This window comes from Phytophthora cinnamomi (genome assembly GCF_018691715.1).
Source record: "Phytophthora cinnamomi strain GKB4 chromosome Unknown Contig123, whole genome shotgun sequence".
Classification (NCBI taxonomy): Eukaryota; Oomycota; class Peronosporomycetes; order Peronosporales; family Peronosporaceae; genus Phytophthora; species Phytophthora cinnamomi.
This window is the reverse complement of record NW_027151056.1, coordinates 247,044-266,006: the sequence shown is the minus strand read 5'-3', so window position 1 is coordinate 266,006 and position 18,963 is coordinate 247,044. Positions and strand designations below refer to the sequence as shown.

Below are 18,963 nucleotides of genomic sequence, written 5' to 3'. Positions count from 1 at the left end.
TGAAGCAGGTGCAGTCTCGAAGGGCTGGATCCTCAAGCTGCATGATCCTCGGTGGTGGTGTCTACGGTTGAGCGAGACTTTGAAGACGACTCGACTCTTTGATGACGACAATCATGAAGGAACCGGACGAGCTGGAGGATATGTCGTGGGCTGCAGAGCAACCTCGACGCTTGACTATCACGGTCACGCCGTCCTATGCATCGCGCAAATCGGTGGAGCTGTCCGTGGAGGACTCGAAACTGGTGCGTCGGACGTCGATGCTGCTAGCGAGTCCTGCAGGCCCCGAGGCAGTATTATCACAAGCTGAGATCCAGCGGCTAGAGCGGCTACAGCAATTCGGATCTAGGTATTTCGGATCCTCGAAAATGGCATGTGGGCGACGTCGACGTGACGGAAGGAGTATCAGGGCAGGGCGGGTCTCGAGCCCGTCACTTTCGTCTGTGGATGACAATGACCATCACGTTGACGACGAAAGAGAGGATGAGAATGGCACAGATGTCGTCGTCAAACAACCTCGACATCTGTGGCCGCCCTGGTTTGAAAACTTCCGCCAACAGCTCCGAGTCGCGGTGAAAGCTCAATGGTTTCGGTCTATTCTGTATCTTGTAGTGATCGGAGACCTCCTCGTGTTGGGGCTGGATAACGAATACGTCACCGGCTCGACACTAGCTCAGCTGGATATTACCTTCACGGTGATGCTGCTCATGGAGATAGTACTGAAAGTCATAGCTTTCGGCGTGTGGGGCAGCAAGGACGCGTACTTCCAGCGGTCTCGCTATCGCTTTCTGCAAGTCGGGTTGGTGCTCATCAGCTTAATATCATACGGACTCCCGGGTGGTAGGAATAAGTGGAAGGTGTTGCGAGGGCTGAAAACTGTGCGTAGTTTGACGCTCTACTCCGGATTGCGACGAATCCTCAAGGCTCTGGTGCGAGCGATTCCGTTTCTAGCGAACGTAGGCACTTTATCGATGTTCGGGTTGCTAGCGTTCTCCATATTTGGGCTAGAGGCATACAGCGGCTCGTACAGCGAGCAGTGCACCATCCCGGCGCTAGACGAAGATAAATACGCTTCTCTCTATGGTTCCGCCTCGGCCTCAGGATCGTCATCTCTCGGAACGATGGCAGTGGAAGCTCTTGAGGCCCTTCCGCGCGTGTACTGCTCGACCAATTCGAGCTGCGCCACAAACGGCCAACTATGCATCGCAATGACGCCACCTTCGAGTCATGTTAACTTCGATAGCGGACTGTCTTCGCTGTTTCTTGTATTCCTCGTCGTGGCGCAAGATGGTTGGGTGACAGATATCATGGAGCCCGTGGTCGAGGCGACTTCGTTCTTCAGTGTGCTTTTCTTCGTGGCCATTGTCGCGTCCATGGTCTTCCTGGTAGTGAACCTGTTTGTGGCGGTCATTACCACCGCTTTCATGAACTTTACACTTGACGAAGAGAACGAGAAGGAAAAACCACATTTCATGGGGAAGCTCGACCCCGAAATGGAGGAGACCCACGTGAACATGATCATGGGCGCGACGCTCGTCATTGAGGACACAATAAGCGTCGACGAAGGCAGTAGTGAAGTAGGTGGAGCAGCACAAGCTGCACCGGCTGACCAACCTACGGTGACGGACGACAGCAGCGAGAGTTCCGCTCTCGTGCCTCGCGATACCTCATTTTCAAGGACGAGTTTCACCTCGATGCCTACTGGATCAGTAGCAGAAGAAGACTTGATCCCTCCGTCCAGAAAGCGACGCCCAGCCAGTGCCCCTACGTACAGCAAAACTATAAACTGTCGACAAGACTATCTGAGCTTGCTGGCGAGGATGCATCAGTGGCAATCCCTGCGAAACCTAACGGTGGAGACCACTATGCAGCTCATCCAAAACGGTGTGTTGATGGAAGAGATAATGGGGCCACTCACGCGGTCGCTACAGAATGCTAGTGGAGACACTATCGAGACGTTGGCTAACACTGCAATCACTCCGGCAGGAACGCCCACCTCGCGCAAGAAGGCTATCACGATGGAGTCAATCCCCGATTTAGAGGTGCTACACTTCTCGACGTCCACCCACGCCCTGGTGATGAAAAACACAGAGTCCACACACCCATTGTTCGTGAAGTTCCAGCGTTTCGTTTTGTCCAAGAAGTTTGACGACTTCATCACCGTTTGCATTCTCGTGAACACGCTTTTCTTGCTAGTGGAGTATCCAAACATTAGCTCGGAGCTGGAGCTGGTGCTGTCCGTAAGCGAATACCTCTTCGGTGTGATATTCCTTACTGAGATGATCATGCGTATCGTGGCAATGAGAGGCTTACGCATATATCTGAGCAGCACGGAGAGGATATTCGATATGGTGGTGGTGTTCTGTACGACCGGTAACCTCGTGCTCAACAACCTAGACGTGAGCTTCAGTAGCTTGAACAGTGTGTCGTCGCTGCGTACACTTCGTGTGACGCGCCTCATGATGAAGTACGAGGGTACGCGGAAGTTGATCCAATCCGTGTTGAAATCATCGCGTGGCGTACTGGATGTCGTTGTGTTCATGCTAGTCTTCCAGGTCGTGAACAGCATCATCGGGATGCAGCTGTTTGGTGGCTCGCATCTAACGCAAAAGGATGGCGAGGTGCCTCGCTGGAACTTCGACACCTTTGGCCGCTCCTTCCTGACTCTCTTACAGGTCATCACAGGCGACCAATGGTCCAGCATAGCGTATGACGCAGTCGATGCAGCCAACCCGCACTGGTTCATGGTCCCGTTCCTCATTCTGAACTTCATCGTGGGTCAATATGTGCTGCTCAACCTCTTCATCGCCGTCATTCTCGAGAACTTCTCCATCTCGGAAGAAGAAGCGTACCAGCTGCAGCTCGCGCAGATCATCGCTATCCCGAAAGAGCTCGACATTTACGAGAAGATCGAGGAAGTTGGTGTGCGCGCGTTTCGAGAAATGGATCAGCTCGAAAACGTCAGCAACGTCAAGTTGCGCATGTTTCTCGGCATGGACGATCGGAAAGACGATATCGACAACGCTGGCCAACCCGAGGGTGACAACTCCAACATGCATGGAAGCTCAACTAGCCCTCAAAATGGGGTAGTGGTGGTGCAATCCCGCCACAACCATCGGATGAGCTCTCAACGTGTCTCGCCATGGAAGAGATTGTGTCGCGAAGTTGCTGTCAACGTATGGTTTTCTCGCTTGGTGCAGCTGATGATCGTAGTGAGCTGCATGTGTCTCGTTCTGGACGAACCTCATCCTGAGATGAGTATGTCACCACCGAGCGAGATGTTCGACTCCGCTATTACGACTATGAGCCGGATGGCACTAGTTGTACTTTTCGTTGAATTTGTCGTGAAGGTTGGTGCGTCTGGGTTCGGCTTTGAGTATTTACGAGTGAAGATTTTCCACAGTGATGAGATGCTCGGCTACGTGTACCGTCAAACTTACATCGAGAACAAGTGGAACCAACTCGATCTGTCACTCTTGCTGTTGGCAGTAGCTGACGAGATCATCACAACCAAAGACCCGACAATTACCGCCTCAAGTGTCTTCCGAGCAGGTCGAGTGCTTCGGCCGTTGAGAATGTTGAACCACAACCACGAAATGAAAGTCATCCTGAATGCAGTGGCTCGCTCGCTGCCCCATGTCGGAAATGTGCTGGCGTTGTGCTTCATCGTGTACATTATCTTCGGTGTCGTGGGACGCTCGCTCTTCTCGGAGCAGTTCTACTTCTGCAACGATGGTGACGTCGCCACGGCTGCCGAGTGTATCGGATTCTACCTGGTGTATCCGGACGGTGTCTTACCGTTGCAAGAAGCTGCAGCGCGAGGTGTTCCTGGTGGTGCTATCCTGATGCCCCGTGTGTGGCAGAATGCTCGCTTCTCGTTCGATAACATCGGGGCGGGATTCCTGACGCTGCTAGAGATGACGTCTCTGAAGTGGGTGGACAAAGCATTCGCTGCGATGGACATCGCTGGTTATGGCAAGCAGCCTGTGACGGACGCATCGTCCCAAGCCGCCATCTTCTTTGTGCTCTACATCTATGTGGGGTCTCTCTTCGTCATTCGCCTCTTTGTGGGTGTTCTAGTTGAGCAATTCCAGCGCAACAACGGCACGGAGATTCTCACGGAGAGTCAAAAGTCTTGGGTGGACCTGGAGAAGTTCATCTTGCTGCTCAAGCCGCTGAAAAGTATCCCCCGACCGCGGCTCAAAATCCAAGCGAAGATGTATGACTTGTGCAAACATCCGTACTTCTCGACGGGCATTTCCATCGCGATTGTCCTCAACTTGGTGCTGCTGCTCGTAAGCCCACGGTCGGACAGCGGCACCTCGTTGTCGTTCAAAATCATTGAGATCATCTTCCTGGGGATCTTCACGCTCGAGGCCACCATCAAGTGCATCGGTCTTCGCCAGTATTATTTGCTTCAACCGCAGGGGATGTTCGAGGTGTTGATCCTGTCGGGCTCCATCGCCGCGTACTTTTTCGCCAAAGGTTACCACTCCATCATCCAAGCTGGCCGCATCTTCCGCATGATGCGCGTGCTCCGTTTCGTGCACTTGAACCGCGGCATCTACACCGTCTATCAGACCTTCCGAGCTTCGCTGAGGCCACTGGGGCAGATCTTCTTCCTCATGTTCATGATTTACTTCATCTTCGCCATTGTGGCGCGTCAGCTCTTCGGTGCAGTGCGCTACGGACCAGCGATGAACTCGTTCTCCAACTTCCGCACGTTCGGGTCGGCCACGCTGCTGCTCTTCCAGATCATGTCTGGAGACGACTGGCATCTCACCATGACGGACCTCATGGTCGAAAAACCCTTCTGCGCCGAGCGTATCAGTGCATCTACTGGCCGCGTGTACTCGGACTGCGGAAGCGTGGCGGGGTCTGCGTTGTTTTTCATCACGTACGTGACGCTGGTTGTCTTCGTGTTCCTCAACCTCTTCATCGCCGTCATCCTGGAAAACTTTCGGAGTTGTTACCTGAAAAGCGACGTGTGCTCGGTCTCGCTGCTCGACTTCGAGGCGTATCGCGAGGTTTTCCTGCGCTACGACGTCCACAACACGGGGTACTTCCCGCTTTGGCAGCTTGGGAGTTTTCTGGCCGAACTCCCGCCAGGACTTCGAGTAGATGCTCATCGACAGAGAACAGCGTTCCTACAGCTACGAACGCAGGCTCAAGCTCAGTGGGGCCCGGCTGCTGATGGACGAAAGCGACCATATTTCAACGAATTGCTGCGGATTCTATGCATTCACCAACTTGGGATTCGATCGCTGCCGTACGAGCAGCAGCGAGACCGCGTGAAGCAGATCTTCATCTATCGCGCCAAGGTGGCGCAGATGCTTGTGGACTCGTACGTCAAGGGGTATATCCAGCGGTGGCGAGCTCGCAGAGCGCGCTTGGCTCAGTTGGCAATGATGAGGGTGGACAGAAGCACGTCGACGTCCGAAGACGGCGGAATCAGGCTTGATGCGCCGTCGAGTCCGAGCAAGTCTCCGACCAAAGACGGACAAACTCAAACGGACCGACGGAATCGCCATCACCACCATCGTCACCATCACCACCGAAAGCACCGTGATCGATCCGAGGAGCGCCGAAACGAAGAACAAGCTGCGATTTCTGAATTGCTAGGTGTCGACGCAAGTCTCAAGCACGATGAAGCTGTCGACTGCAACGAAGCAGCTTCAATTTTCGAGATGTCAACAAACGGAGTGGCCAACGACCTGGAACACCCCGAAGCAGACCAAGAAGTACTGGAAGAGATCGAAAAGCCAACGTCCAAGGCTCACCCGCCTCACACTTTGCCACCACTTGTGGTCAAGCGAGCTCGGGATCCTGCAGTGCAGGAGGCTGCACCAACTAGCCTGCTGGGAACACTCCTGTCTTCCTCACACTCGACCAAAGTGCATCCGTCATAGGTCAACCCTAGCAAACGAAGGGTAATGCGTGAACTACATACTCTATTCAGTTATCTAAAGGCGTTGGTGATCTACTTGGCCGCAGCGCTAGCGACGAAGTCCTTGGCCAACTGCTTGACGTGCTCCACGTGCTCGTCGTCGCCCTGGTCCTGCTCGAACTGCATGTACTTTTTGAAGAGAAACTTCATCTTCTTGGCCGAGAAGTCCATGGCCAGCAGACGCTCAAACAGCGCGCGCACGAGTGCAACGTCGCCGAACTTGATCTCCTTGTCCAGGTACACGTTCCACAGGTCCATGCGCTTCGGGTAGTTGGCCAGGATGCCCTCGAAGATCGTGCGAGCCTTGTCCAGCTCACCCTGCTCGTAGAGCAGCTGGCCGTACTTGAGGATCACAGGCAGGTGCTTGTGAGCCGACAGGCTCTTGAGACTACGCTGCAGAGTCTCCGCAGCCTCCGCGAACTGCTTCTCGCCAACCAAGTACTGCAGAGAGCGGATCCACGTCTGCTTGCTGGTGCGGAACTTCTTCTGCATCGTGGCCAGCGTCTGCTTCACGTCCTCGTGTTCGTCGGCGCGGGCGTACAGGTCAACCAAGTGCAGGTACACGCGCTTGGGGTGGTTAACCTGCAGCGCACTCTTGAACACACGCAAGAAGCTCGCGTCGTCACCGAAGTCGTGCTCCAGGTTCATGTAAGCCACCCACACGTTGAGCTTCTCCTTCTCGTCGCGGAACGACACAGCAGAAGTAGCACGGACGGCAACATCACGGGCCAGATCCACCTCCGTCAACGACACGTGGAAGGCCATGTACTGGATCCACAGGTACGAGCTCTGTGGCGACACGGCAAGCAGGCGCTCGTAGTCGCTCGCGCTCTGCGGGACCTCATCGCTGCTGGCTAGAGCCTTCTCGCGCAGCGCCACCCACTCGTCGCTCTGCAGGCGGTTCTTCTTGGACTTTGAAGAGTTGGCAGCCTCCTCATCGTCCTCATCCTCGTCCTCGGAAGAAGACTCATCGTCATCCTTGGCGTCCGTCTTCTTGTTAAGCGCGTTAGAGAAGCCGTCCCAGCTGAAATCAACAGGGGCAGCACCGCTCGTGTCTTCGTCTTCCGAAGAGGACTCGTCGCCAAGGTCAATCTCCATGGCCACTGGCTTGGAAGCCTTCTTAGTGGTAGGTTTTTTGGCAGGGGCTTCCTCCTCGTCCACCTCCATAACCTCCGCCTCCTCTTCACTGTCCTCAGCCTCTTCCTCTTCGTCGTCGGACTCCTCTTCCGAGCTGCTCTCCTCGCCCTCGAAGTACGAGGGCTTCAGTCCAAACGACACGCGACGACCGTCCACCTTCAGCACTTTCGCCTTAACGTAGTCGCCCTCCGAGAAGATCTGGTCCAGAGGCTGCGTCACCTTCTCGTCAGCCACCTCGGAGATGTGGCATAGGCCACTGATCGTGCTCTTCTCGATGCGGACAAAGACGCCATACGTCTGCACCTTCGTGATCGTACCCTTGACCGTCAGACCCTCCTTCAGGTCGTTCCACTTGAACACTGATACGTCCTCAGAGACGACAGACGCCTTCAGGCTCAACTCCAGGCCGCGGTCCGACTTCTTCGTCACACGGCCAGCCACCAGCCTGCCGGTAGGGAACTGAGCCTGTGGGTCCTTCACGAAGTCGTCGCTCAGGTCACGAAGCATAACACGAGCCGTGGTGTGGCGGTCCACGCGCACGAAACAACCAGTCGTACTAGTGGTGGCCACAACCGCGGGAACCAAGTCACCAACGCTGCACTCAGCAGGATTGGACGTCTTCTTCGCGTATTCCTTCGGGTTAGCGAGTGCGTCCTCACGCAGGGACAGGTCGATGTGGCTGTTGTTGTTCGAAAGAACAACGCAGCGCACAACCTTGCCAACTGCAAACTGGGGCAGCTCCAGCATGTTGTTCTCCCATTTGGCCAGAAGCTCGGTGATGCACACACGGCCGAACGTGTGGGCACCGAGCTGCACCATGATGGACGGCGGGCGGATCACCGACTTCTTTGTAGAGATCACACCGTTGACAATGCTACCGGGCTTCACGACAGCCTTGTCCTGAGCCGACGAAGAGTGAATGAGCGACAAGTCAACCACCTTCTTCTCGTCCTCAATCTGCAGCACGAAGCACTTCACACGCTTGCCCACAGGGAACTTGTCCTGGAACGCGCGCACCACCTCCACGTCCTTCGACACTTCGACACAGCTCAATGTGCCAGTAACGTTGCTGCTAAGCTTGACGGTCAGGTGGTCCGCAGCCTGCGCCGAAACGACACCATCGACCGAGTTGCCTTCCTTCAGAAGGGCACGACCCGCACTGCCCTCCAGCCAGTCTGGACGGACGAACCGCTGGACGTCAGTCACCTTTTCATCGCCGGCCACGTCCTCGGTACGCAGCGACAGTTGAATGTCGTGGAACTTCGCCGGGTTCTTCTTGCTGACAGGCTTGAGCTTGTTAGCTCCCTTCGCGGTGACGGCGATCACACGGCCAGTAATGGCAGCGTTCACAGAGTACTTGTCGAACGGGTGCGAGTGGCCAGACTTCTCGTCGATGCCATCGACATCGACAATCGACACTACCGCACGAACCTTTCCAACACTCTTGGCAGTTTCCACGCGGATCTCCATCGAGTTCTCCGAAATGCCAGTAATGACACCAGTCAGTGTATTGCCAAGCGTGAGGTCTTCCTGCGCGTACTTCGGCACCTTCACCGACGGCTTGCGCGAGGTGCTCTTGGCCTTAGACATCAGCTTCTTCTCCTCGAGCGCCAGCAAGACAAGGTCGTCGAATGGCGTCGAGTTGGAGCCGCTCTTGATCGAAGACTGCACCACGCGGCACTCCACGGAGGCACCCACCTCGATTCCGAGCTGGCTGCTGCTCTGCGACGGGCACCAGAAGTCGCATAACTCCACCACACCGAACTGCAGCAGGTCAGCGTTCTGCGCGTCAGGGAACGACACCACCGCGTACTTCTCCGTGGGGCTCACGGCCAGAACCTTGGCGGCCTCGATCTTTCCTCCAGCCTTCACGCGCTGCTTTTGCTTGCGCGAACGCTTGGAGCCGCTCTTCACTAGCGACTCATCAGCAGCTCCGTAGTACACGTTCTTGCTGAAGTCGTAGTCCGTCAGCAGCAGTTTAACGCTGTCGCCTTCGTCCCACTCGTTGTTCTTCTCCGTCACCGAAGGCACCAGCACCGTGACAGTCTCGTCATCCTTCTCAAGAGCAAAGACAGCACCGTACGGGCGAACACCAACGAACTCGGCCTTCTCCGTCTTACCGAGGGCGAACGGGGCCTTCTTCGCCGCAGCGACATCGCCCACAGACGCCTGCTCGCGAAGGTAGGCCTGGAAGTAGGCAGGGCGCGTCTTGTTGGTAGCATTCGTAGTCTGCACAAAGTTGGTCTGCTTGAAGCCAACAACGAACTGCTTCTTCTCCTTGTCGACCTTTTCGACGGAGCACGTGACGGTCTCGCCAATCTCGAACATGCCTTCTTCAATCTGAGAGACGAACTCCTCCTTCAGGTAGCCCTTCGGTGCCACCGCGACGAGATTGTTCAGGAACTTCACGAACACGCCCTTGGACACGTTTACAGACGTCACGTAACCAATAAGAACGGCGTTCTCCTGAACATCTCCGAAGGTACGGGGCAGGATAGCGCTGCGCGACGCAAACTCAAGCAGCAGCGGCTTCTTTGACAGCGTCAACACGCCGTCGGACTCCTGGGCAAGAACGAGCAGAGGCTCCGAAATCACGTCGCCAGCACTGAAGCGCTTCACGATTTCATCCACCAGCGAAGTTTGACGGGGAAAGTCCGTCAGCTGCACAAACGGAAGAACGCCCTCCATTCCATCCGCAGTCTGCACGCGGAAGCACGTGGTCTCAACGTCGGTAACCTTCACGTTAGTAATAGTCTTTCCCACGAGCTCCGCAGCAGTTTCCGGGGCGGCAGTCGGCGCATTACTAGACTTTTTCGACGTCGTGTCAAGCGACAGCATCAAACGCTTCTTGCTGGGGTCACAGCGCGTCACGCGCGCCTTCACTACCTGTCCGAGCACGTAAGCCTCCTCCAGGTTCTCGATGCCTGCTTGCTGGAGCACAGCCATGGGCACCAGGCCGTACACATTGTTGTAGAAAGTGACAATCACGCCATACGCAGCAATCTTCGTGATGACACCGTGTGCAATGAGGTCCATCTTCGCTTCCTCGAAAGAGCTCAACACAGGCAGCTCAGACGAGAGCAGGCCCGACTTCATGGTCAAGAACGTCTTCTTGGCTTCAAGGTCCACGTGCAGCACACGCGCGCTCGCGATCTTGCCCACCTTGTACTTGCCGTTGTTGTTCGCCTTCTTGTTCAGCAAGAAGGCCGGCATGTGCTGCGGAGTCACGAGGCCGCGCACGCCCTCGCTGATCTCCATCAAAATGCCCCACGACTCGACGGACACGATCGCGCCGCTCACCTTGGTGCCGGGCTTTAGGTCCTTGTGGCGCAGCACCGTCTGCGAAAGCGCGTTTTCCTTGCAGCTGATGTTCACGACGGCGTCGAACGGCGAGAAGCCGATCACACGGCACTTGATGCTGGAGCCCACCGTGAACTTCTTCTCGAGCTTGTCCACGCGTTTGTCCGACGCGTTCGAGATGTGCACGTATCCGGGCGCGAAGGCCTTCCACTTGGCGTTTGTGGTGGACTCCTTCTTCTCGCTGGCGTCCTCCATGTCGACGTCCTCATCGACGCCGCTGGCCTTGTTCTTGAGTGACAGCAGCATGCCCACTCCGGCGTCGATGCGCTCGATGGTGGCCTCTTCAATAATGTCGCCGACCGAGTAAGGCGAGTCGGGCACCTGCAAGTGCACGACGTGCGGGGCCATGGACAGCGTGACCTCCTTGGCCACGTAGTCGATGCTCATGATACGCGCGCGGGCCTTCATGCCCTTGCGGTAGGACTCCTGCCAGCCGCGCTCGCAGGGCAGGCTCATGTGGTTCTGCTCCACCGTGGCCGAGAAGAAGGTCAGGAACGTGACGCTCAGGCCGTTCTCCAGCACGTCCTCGACGCGCACGTTGAGCAACATGCCGGGCACGAGCTGCTTGAGCGTGAACGAGTCGCCGCGCGTGACGGCCTTGGCCACCTGGCTGCGCTCGATGGTCACGGTGGCCGTGCTGGTGTGCGCGTTCATGGACAGCACGCTGACCAGCAGGTGCTGGCCCTTGAGCACGGGCGTGGCCAGCTCCTTGCGCGGCACGAAGGCGTGCACGCCGCGGATGCCCAGGTTCACGATGGCGCCGTGGTCCTCCACGGACGAGACCGTGGCGTGCAGGGCCGCGCCCTTGGCCAGGCTGGCCACGCCCAGCTCGGCGTGCAGCAGTGACGTGCGCAGCGACAGGTGGATCTGCTTGCGCTTGTCGGCCTTGGACGTGGCCAGCACCACGCAGGGCACGAACTGGCCGACCTGGAAGATGCTGCTGAGCGCGGGCAGCTGCTCCTGCTCGTCGTCCGGCTGCTGCTGCTTCTGCTGCTGCTGCTTGTGGCCGGCCACGAACGCGTGGAACTCGTCCGAGCACTCGGCCAGCGCCACCGTGCCGCTGAGCTTGTTGGGCAGGCTGAGCATCAGGTCCTGGCCGTCCGTCACCTGGCGCACGCAGCCCAGCAGCAGCATGCCCTTGCGCAGCGCCTTGAAGCGGAGCAGCGCGGCCTTGGCCGCCTGGGGCTCGTCCTTGCCGGCCTTGGGCGCGGCCGCCTTCTTGGCCTTCTTCTTGGGCTGCTCGTCGGCCGCCGCCGCGAGCCCGCGCTTGCCGAACAGCGCCTCGCCCGAAGCGGCCGCGGCCGGAGCGGCCACCTTCTGGCCCGAGGCCTTGGGCTTCCGGCCGCGCGGGAAACTCGTCGCCGCTGCCACCGCCATCGAGCTCACGGAGGGTCCAGGGCGGGCGTCGGCGGAATCAAAGCGGAATGCGTCAATGCCGGCAGCGCTTCGAGGCCCGGAACACCAACGGTTGGTTGGCTGGCGCAAATGCCATCGGAGACAGACCGCGCACTTAACAACGCCGGCCGGAATTAAACGCGAAGCAGGTGGTAAGTTCGCGCTCCTGCTATATCAGTAGACGGACTACCTGGGAGTACACACTGGTATTGGGTAATAGTACATTGTCAGTAACCAGGGCGAAAATTTTGATAAAACTTTCGCAATTGTAATGAAGAGTTGGTAGATGACCATGTTGTGAAGGACAAGCTTTCGACCAAGGCACCGTGATAACCGACTTTAAATCATGGGCCACTATCCTGGATGGGTTTGCGTTGATAGATGCTCCTGTAACGTCCATTTGGACTGAGTAACTCATGTAAGTTACATGTAGTTTGACCAGCGTGCTGCTGCTTTTTAGCTTACGTAAATCAGTATATGTGGTTTCTCAAATTCTAGGTGGCCATGTCATTTCGGACTTTTCGATAAAATAAAATGTGAGGCCTTGTTTCTATACTTCGAAGTTGCAAGCACATGTTGCAAGTGCATGTACTACTTACTCATGAGTAAAATGAGAAGACATACACCGCTTGGTGTAGACGAGCAGCAGCGTATTGGTGTCCTGGACGGCGTTCCCTCTTGCATGGGACTGAGTGGAGGAGGCGCGCAGCATAACCTCCATACCCCGACACCCAGGTATAAAGACCCGCGTAAAATTCGGTCCCTATCAGTGAGTAGAGCAGGGATGGAATTGACAAAGGAGGTCTGACTTGCTTCTTTAAGTGGTCTCGTGCAGCAAATGCAGTATAAATTTTGGTAAACGTGCTTGGGCTCTTCAACCGGCTCGATTACGGCCTGGCCTGTGGGGCTCCACCTTCACCCGTTCATCGTTGCTGAAGTTACTACCAATTCGGTGTCGTCACAACTGTAGTTCAGTTGGTGCCGAGAAACTGCAACATTTACTGAAGGATGCGGCAAGGCCCAGCATCGAGTCCTTCAGTTTCTTGAAGCGACGATCATGTTCGCTCTCTGAGCGGGCAGATTTACAGGTTGCGCAAGCTGTGTACCTCGGCAGTCTCGGCGCGAGCTAACCTGCCGCCACTGCCGGGAGGTTGCCAAAGCGGAAGTCCTTCGGACCGTGGAGACCGATAAGTAGCACCGGATGGGCGATATGCCTGCAGAAATGTGTTACTCGAGAAGCCAACACGACCAGGATACCGACGCAGGGGATCCAATCCGGTTTAGATCATTTTGCGCATGAGGGTCGCTAGGGGGAACCGCTATACTGAGTTGGATGCTGTGGAGCCGACACCATGAGTCGTGGCACGACGCCATCGGCATGTTTGTGGTGGCGTCCTAATCTTGCGAAGGCAAGACTCATGCTCTCTCTCCCGACCTGGTCGAGCGGCAAAGGTACCTTGTCACGCAGCAAACGCGCATCTGCGCAATGCATAGCGTCACTGCTGCGTTTAGCGTCTCCATTCGGTCACCATCGACCACCGAGGTGGTCACCTGCGCGGTCCTCCTGCCTTCAAGTCGCAAGGTCAACCTGCCCCGAGTTGAAGGCGATCGGCGATTGGCGGCCACGAGGCCCGCGCATTGGCCTGCAGCCCGCTTGTGCCGCCTCATTTTGCCGACCAGCCCTGGCGTAATGGTCTCTCCTCGGCGACTGCGCGAGTTACTCCGCGTGCGTACACTGGGAGAGAAAGGGCCCAGGGGTGCCGCCCGGGTGGTGACCACCGTGGTCGTCGTCGCTGCTGCTGACTCCGCGCTGCCTGCTCGGGACCTGCGCCTTCAAGTTGCACGCACCCATCTTGGTGTCGAGCAGTTTCCGGGGTCGCGGCAACTGCGCCGTGCGACGAATCTGGCAGCTCGCGCTCCTCTGCGCGAGGCAGTCGTCGGTCGGACAGCGCCTCGACCTCAAGTGGACGTCATCGCAGTCAAAGCGTCCATGGCGGCGGGGGGCCACGGCGAAGGCGAACGCACGAGCAGCATCGTGCTGCTGCTGCTGCTAGCCGAGCTCGGATCTCTCCTGTCTGTTTACAGCGTGACGAGATCGCCCGCGTTATCAGTTCGGTCAAGAAGAGTCCAGTTGGGGTCATGGCAACTCAACGTTTGCTTGTCATCGAGCGTGGCCAACGCCACGTCGATCGTCTCGCAGTGGCGCTGAGTCAAGGCAACTTCAACTCGCCCGCGATCCGATCCAATAACGCGGCAACAAGAGCTCAGGGTGCTTTACAATTGCGTTCATTTTTTCGTTCAAACGTCCTCTTTCTTCCTCGATAAATACCTACGTGTGTCCCCTCCTCCGCTTCGAGGGGGAATGGATCCGGCAGCGACCGCTCGGGCCCCCGCCGTCACCGTCGTCGTCGTGCTCCTAGGCGTATGATAGTGTCTTCGTGTCTAACTGCTAGTGCTGCTGCTGCTGCTGCGGGCCTCGCGTCGAATCATATACAGTCCAGCTCGGAGAAGGTCTCGCCCGAGGCCGGGTCCAGCATCCAGGCGCTGAGCTCGCACGGGAACTCGTCGTCCTCGCCCTCGGCCGCCACCTTGACGAGCGTGATGTTGACGACGGCGCGCACGACCTGCTTGCCGATGTCGAGCGCGAGCAGCTCGGCGCGCGGCAGCTTGGCCTGCTCCTCGGACAGCACCATGGCGGACTTGAGCTTCTGCACGGCGTACTTGCCCGTGAAGGCCTTGGGGAACTGGAAGCGGCACACGGGGCACGTGCTCTGCGTCTGCAGCCAGGAGGAAATGCACGGGTAGTGGAACGAGTGGCCGCAGGGCAGCGCCACGTGGCCGTCGCACGGGCTCTCGCTCATGCAGATGACGCACTCCTCGCCCTCGTGCACCTCGGCGGCCTCCTGGCTCTCGAGCTCGTCCAGCAGCGCCTGGTCCGCGGGCGACGAGCTCTTGAGCCGCGGCGAGATGTAGCGCATCATGAAGCGCACCCACGTCGTGGACCGGAACATCTCGAGCACGTCGCGCGTGACGGCGCCCGCCGGCGCGTGGTACTGGACTTCGACGCGGACCGAGATGTCCATGGGCAGGGCGGCGGCGTCCGGCTGTGGCTCGCTCGTGGTTGCTGCGGTCGACCGGCGGAGCTCTCTCCGGCGCGGAAAAGCGAAAGTGAGCGAGCAGAGCGAGAGGCAGACACGGCAGGCAGGCACCCAAGGCAGGAGACCCAGCAGCAGCCGAGCGCCTTCTCCGCACCTCTTTCCTGCCGTCTGTCTATGGCCGGCCGCGAGCAGTTTCGAAAGAAGCGGGCTTTTAACCCCGCAGGCGCCGCGCAGGGGTGGGACGCCCGTCTTATCGGGCCGCGGCAACCTACACTTGCTTGCTGCCGCTGCCGGGCTGGCCGTCGCGTATTCTCACGCAGAGCGCTGGGCTGTGTCTTGCTCCTGGCTCGCCACTGCCATCGCCCTGCGCGCGCTGGCCAGCCAGCCTGAGGAGAAGTCGAAGACGGCTCGAAAATGGCCGCGTTCTGCGCGAACGGCTGTCCTGCTGGCGGTCACGGGCGCACCTTGCTTGTCGCGCGCGGCGCAGCAAACCCTCGTGGCCCATAAGCGCCGCAGGACTTGACTCGTCTCGAGGACTCGATAAGGAGGGGATCATTTGAGTTGAGTACCGGTAGGCGGAGCTCCTGTTGCAGGAGCCGACTACATGTAACTTGCAGCAGTCGAACGGCAGGATCCTGCAGGATCTCGCTCGCTCGCTGCGGCAAAGCCCCCGCTTTACGGGCCCCACTGCTGCTTCACTGCTGCTGCTGCCGCCGCCGCCGCCACCGTCGCCTCAGGGATGACGCCCGCGGGGCGGTCAACTTCAACCAGAGCCTGTCATGGCGGCCTGAAAGCCATCCGAGTCAAATCTTCCGCGGCCTGCGGGCCCCGTCACCTGGCGACCGCCGGCCGCAACCAGCGGTTCCGCTGCTTGGTCGTACGTGGTCTCCCGTGACAGCGCGGCGCTGGCATTCGCGTTGGGCCGCCGCGCTGGCCGCGCTGTTCCAGCGCGAGTCGACGAGCCAACGAGCAGGCTTTCGTCCTACGCCTGCCTGGTGAGTAATGATCACCGTGGGACGCCCGGGGGCTGCTCGGCGCGCAAGAGAGCGGCGCGCGCGATCCAAGTTGAGCTGGGCCCTCGGACAGTGCAACGAGTTGCAGTCCGCTTTCGCCAGCGCGCGCGCCGAGAGATCAGATCGGGGCGTCGATTAGAAAATGGTCCAGCAGAGAAGGGCCCCGCCATCCAGCAGCTGGCCCGCGTGCCGCGTCTCGGGCGGACACTCCCGGCGGCGCTGGTCGTGTCATCTCGGTGATACGTACGACGGCGCGCCGCCAAGCGGCCAGCCCTCTGGTCAGCGCGCCGAGGCGTTAGTACGGGCTGAGTCGACCTCCACAGATGACATTACGCCCTCTGTTACTCATTTGAACTACCCCGCGACGCCGCGCCGGTAACGAGCACAACGCAGGCAGTCTCCGCAGACACGCTCTAGGAAAAAAAATTCGGAGCCGAGCGAGGCCGGGCGGAGCTGCGCGTGAACCAGCCGCGGGGGCGTTCTGCTCATTTCTGCTTTTCGCGAGAGCGCGCTCGCTCAGACTGGACTAGCCCCAAGCAAATCCCCGACCAGGCGACACGGCAACGCATGGAGGTGACGGTGCGGGTCGAGGTGCACTACTGCACCCCGCCAGATACGGTTCTCGGCGACGTGCTGCGCCTGCTGCGCTCGCGCACATGGGCGGCCTTCATGGCCAGGCACGTTGGGCCCCGGCTCGAGAAGGTCTCGCCCGTGGACGCGTCCGCGCTGGAGACAATGGACCACCAGTGGCAGGCAGCCGCCCACCGCGGTGCATGCAGCGGCAAGCCCGTGGACTGCGTGATCTGCATGGACGCCCAGTCGGACGATACCTGTAGTCAGCGCCCTACTAGGAACTACGGCGCGCAGCTCCCTTGCGGCCACAACTTCCACCGCCGCTGCATCCGCTCGTGGCTCGAGCTGCAGAGCACGTGCCCCATTTGCAGATGGCAGCTCCCCAAGGAGTTCGCCGGCAGGTTCGTCGTGCGCCGCTTGCATTCGACCGTGGTGCTCCCGCCGCACGTCCACTCGTGGCCCCGCTCGCAGATCGCACTCGCCCCCGTCGGGGGCCACTCCGTGCGCGTCGTGGTCATCCTCACGCTGGAGAAGGCGGCCGCGGCGGCGGTGCCGCACCACCTGCGCTGGCCCTGCGAGCTGACCGCCCTCCTCATGAACGAGGCCAGCGGCGAAACGTTTACTGAAGTGGACACAAGTGTCCTCAACCATCGGATCGCGTCCACTCGATTTGCCACGATGGAGAAGCCCAAGGTCAGCGACGGGGTTTCCTCGTCCTGCGTGGCGCCGGCGGAGACGGGTAGAAAGCGGCGCTGCATTCGTCGACAGCAGCGAGGCGAAGTCGAGGCGAGTAAACGGCAACGAGTCAGCAGTGAGTGAGCGCTCAAATGCGGTAATAAACTATTGAGTACACTTGACAACGGCACGCGGTGCCAGCGCCCGCACGGTCCGCTCGCTCTGAGCCGCGCGACACTGCTCGTGGGGGGATCCTTGTGGGCACGAGGAAAGACGGCGCGTCCCTGCCTTCCTTTTCGCTGCCCGATCGGCTCGATCCCCATTGTCGATTCCCTGAACCAGGGGAGCCAAAGCGTGGTGCTCCTGCACGGCGACCAGACAAAGGGATCCGACTGAAGCAGCTGGACGGCTTGCAGGCCCCGCACCGCCGCCGACAGAGCTAATCCGAGCTGGAAATGGATCACCTCCGCGGCGGTGCAGCCCCACTCAATCAAGCCGGCGCCCCGTTCCTGGTGTCGCATCGGATCCCGTACCTCGCGCCGAGCTGCTGCAAGGATACACCCGGCCTGGCACTGCTCGTCCGCGGAGCCCGCGCTATCCTACTCGATGGCGGCGTCGTCAGGTGAATCGTCCGTCGGACCAACGCGGGCCGAGCTTGACACACCGAAACTTCAGCAATCGCGGCGCGAATAAGACGCGGCGAACACCAGGATGTCAAGGCAGATTGCATGCGATAGCCTGCCCGCGCGCTCCCACCTTCCGCACCCGCAGCTTGCTTTAACTGGACGCACCGCGCCGTCTTCAACGCAGTATCCGCGCGAGATCGCAGCGCGGCCGTCGGAGCCCTTGGTTCGCACGCCCTCATTTCAGGATTCGCGGTGTGACAGGAGCAGCAGGCAGCGACCAGGAACAGGAATCGCGAAGCTACAGCTTCCAGGACACAGGAGAATACACAGCGCGCGATGGAGCTGCAGTTGAACGTGACCGCCCGCTACGCCACGCAGCGCTCCGAGTGCGTCGCCGACGTGCTGCGGCACTTCGAGAGCCCCGCCTGGGTGCGACTCGTATTGAGACAGGTGCTGCCGCAGCTCAAGCAGATCTCGCCCACCGACCCCAAAGCGCTCACCAAGATGGTGCGCGACGCCGAAAGAATTGGGCCCTCCGCTGCACAAGAGATCATCGCGTGCGCCATCTGCATGGCCCCCGCCGACAGGTCCACCGTCCCGATGCAATTGCCGTGCGGCCACCGCTTCCACTGCGGCTGCGCGCGGTCGTGGCTCACACGACGCAGCACTTGTCCACTCTGTCGCTTCCAGCTGCCGAAAGCGTACGCCGGCACATTCGCCATCGCGGCCGTGCAGTCGACGCTGGTGCTGCCGCCAGAGCACGACGGTCTCACGTCGGCGGAGCTGCCGACCCGCTCAATTGGTTGCGGGCTGCTGCGGGCCGCGGTGAAGATCACCATGGCCCGGGTATCGCCGTCGGCGAGGAGGCGACAACCGTGCCAGGTCAGAGTGGACATGATTCACGCCAACGGCTCAGCTGCCGATGTGCACTGCAACGGCAAACGCCGACGGGGAGAGACAACACCGGATGCCCCGGCAAATGTAAGTGGCGTCGTCAAGAGAGTGCGGACCACAGTCTAAACGCTGGTCTCGCGGATTCAATTCCCCTAGTCAAATGTATCAAGTGTATTCGTAAATGACATATTACCATTCTAATGAAAGCAACCCCCAACGATAGTCAGCAGAGAAGAACGGCGATAGCG

At 59.1% G+C, this 18,963-nt stretch overlaps 5 protein-coding genes across 5 annotated transcripts; 3 read left to right on the top strand and 2 right to left on the bottom strand.

Moving 5' to 3' along the window:
• Positions 1-113: 113 nt before the first annotated feature.
• Positions 114-5,906, top strand: IUM83_17782 (Voltage-gated Ion Channel (VIC) Superfamily; the record flags this gene model as incomplete). The annotated part of the gene is made up of 1 exon (XM_067942750.1): positions 114-5,906. One exon carries the CDS (start codon positions 114-116, stop codon positions 5,904-5,906), a length of 5,793 nt encoding a protein of 1,930 aa, XP_067780895.1.
• A 71-nt stretch (positions 5,907-5,977) lies between these two features.
• IUM83_17781 (RRNA biogenesis protein rrp5) lies at positions 5,978-11,818 on the bottom strand (the record flags this gene model as incomplete). Its single annotated transcript, XM_067942749.1, has 1 exon — positions 5,978-11,818. One exon carries the CDS (start codon positions 11,816-11,818, stop codon positions 5,978-5,980), a length of 5,841 nt encoding a protein of 1,946 aa, XP_067780894.1.
• Positions 11,819-14,322: 2,504 nt separating this feature from the next.
• On the bottom strand, positions 14,323-14,919 carry IUM83_17780 (E3 ubiquitin protein ligase RIE1; the record flags this gene model as incomplete). Its single annotated transcript, XM_067942748.1, has 1 exon — positions 14,323-14,919. The coding sequence occupies one exon, from the start codon at positions 14,917-14,919 to the stop codon at positions 14,323-14,325; it is 597 nt and encodes a 198-aa protein (XP_067780928.1).
• A 1,595-nt stretch (positions 14,920-16,514) lies between these two features.
• Positions 16,515-17,339, top strand: IUM83_17779 (E3 ubiquitin protein ligase RIE1; the record flags this gene model as incomplete). The annotated part of the gene is made up of 1 exon (XM_067942747.1): positions 16,515-17,339. The coding sequence occupies one exon, from the start codon at positions 16,515-16,517 to the stop codon at positions 17,337-17,339; it is 825 nt and encodes a 274-aa protein (XP_067780852.1).
• Positions 17,340-18,157: 818 nt separating this feature from the next.
• IUM83_17778 (E3 ubiquitin-protein ligase hrd-1) lies at positions 18,158-18,841 on the top strand (the record flags this gene model as incomplete). The annotated part of the gene is made up of 1 exon (XM_067942746.1): positions 18,158-18,841. The coding sequence occupies one exon, from the start codon at positions 18,158-18,160 to the stop codon at positions 18,839-18,841; it is 684 nt and encodes a 227-aa protein (XP_067780911.1).
• Positions 18,842-18,963: the final 122 nt, after the last annotated feature.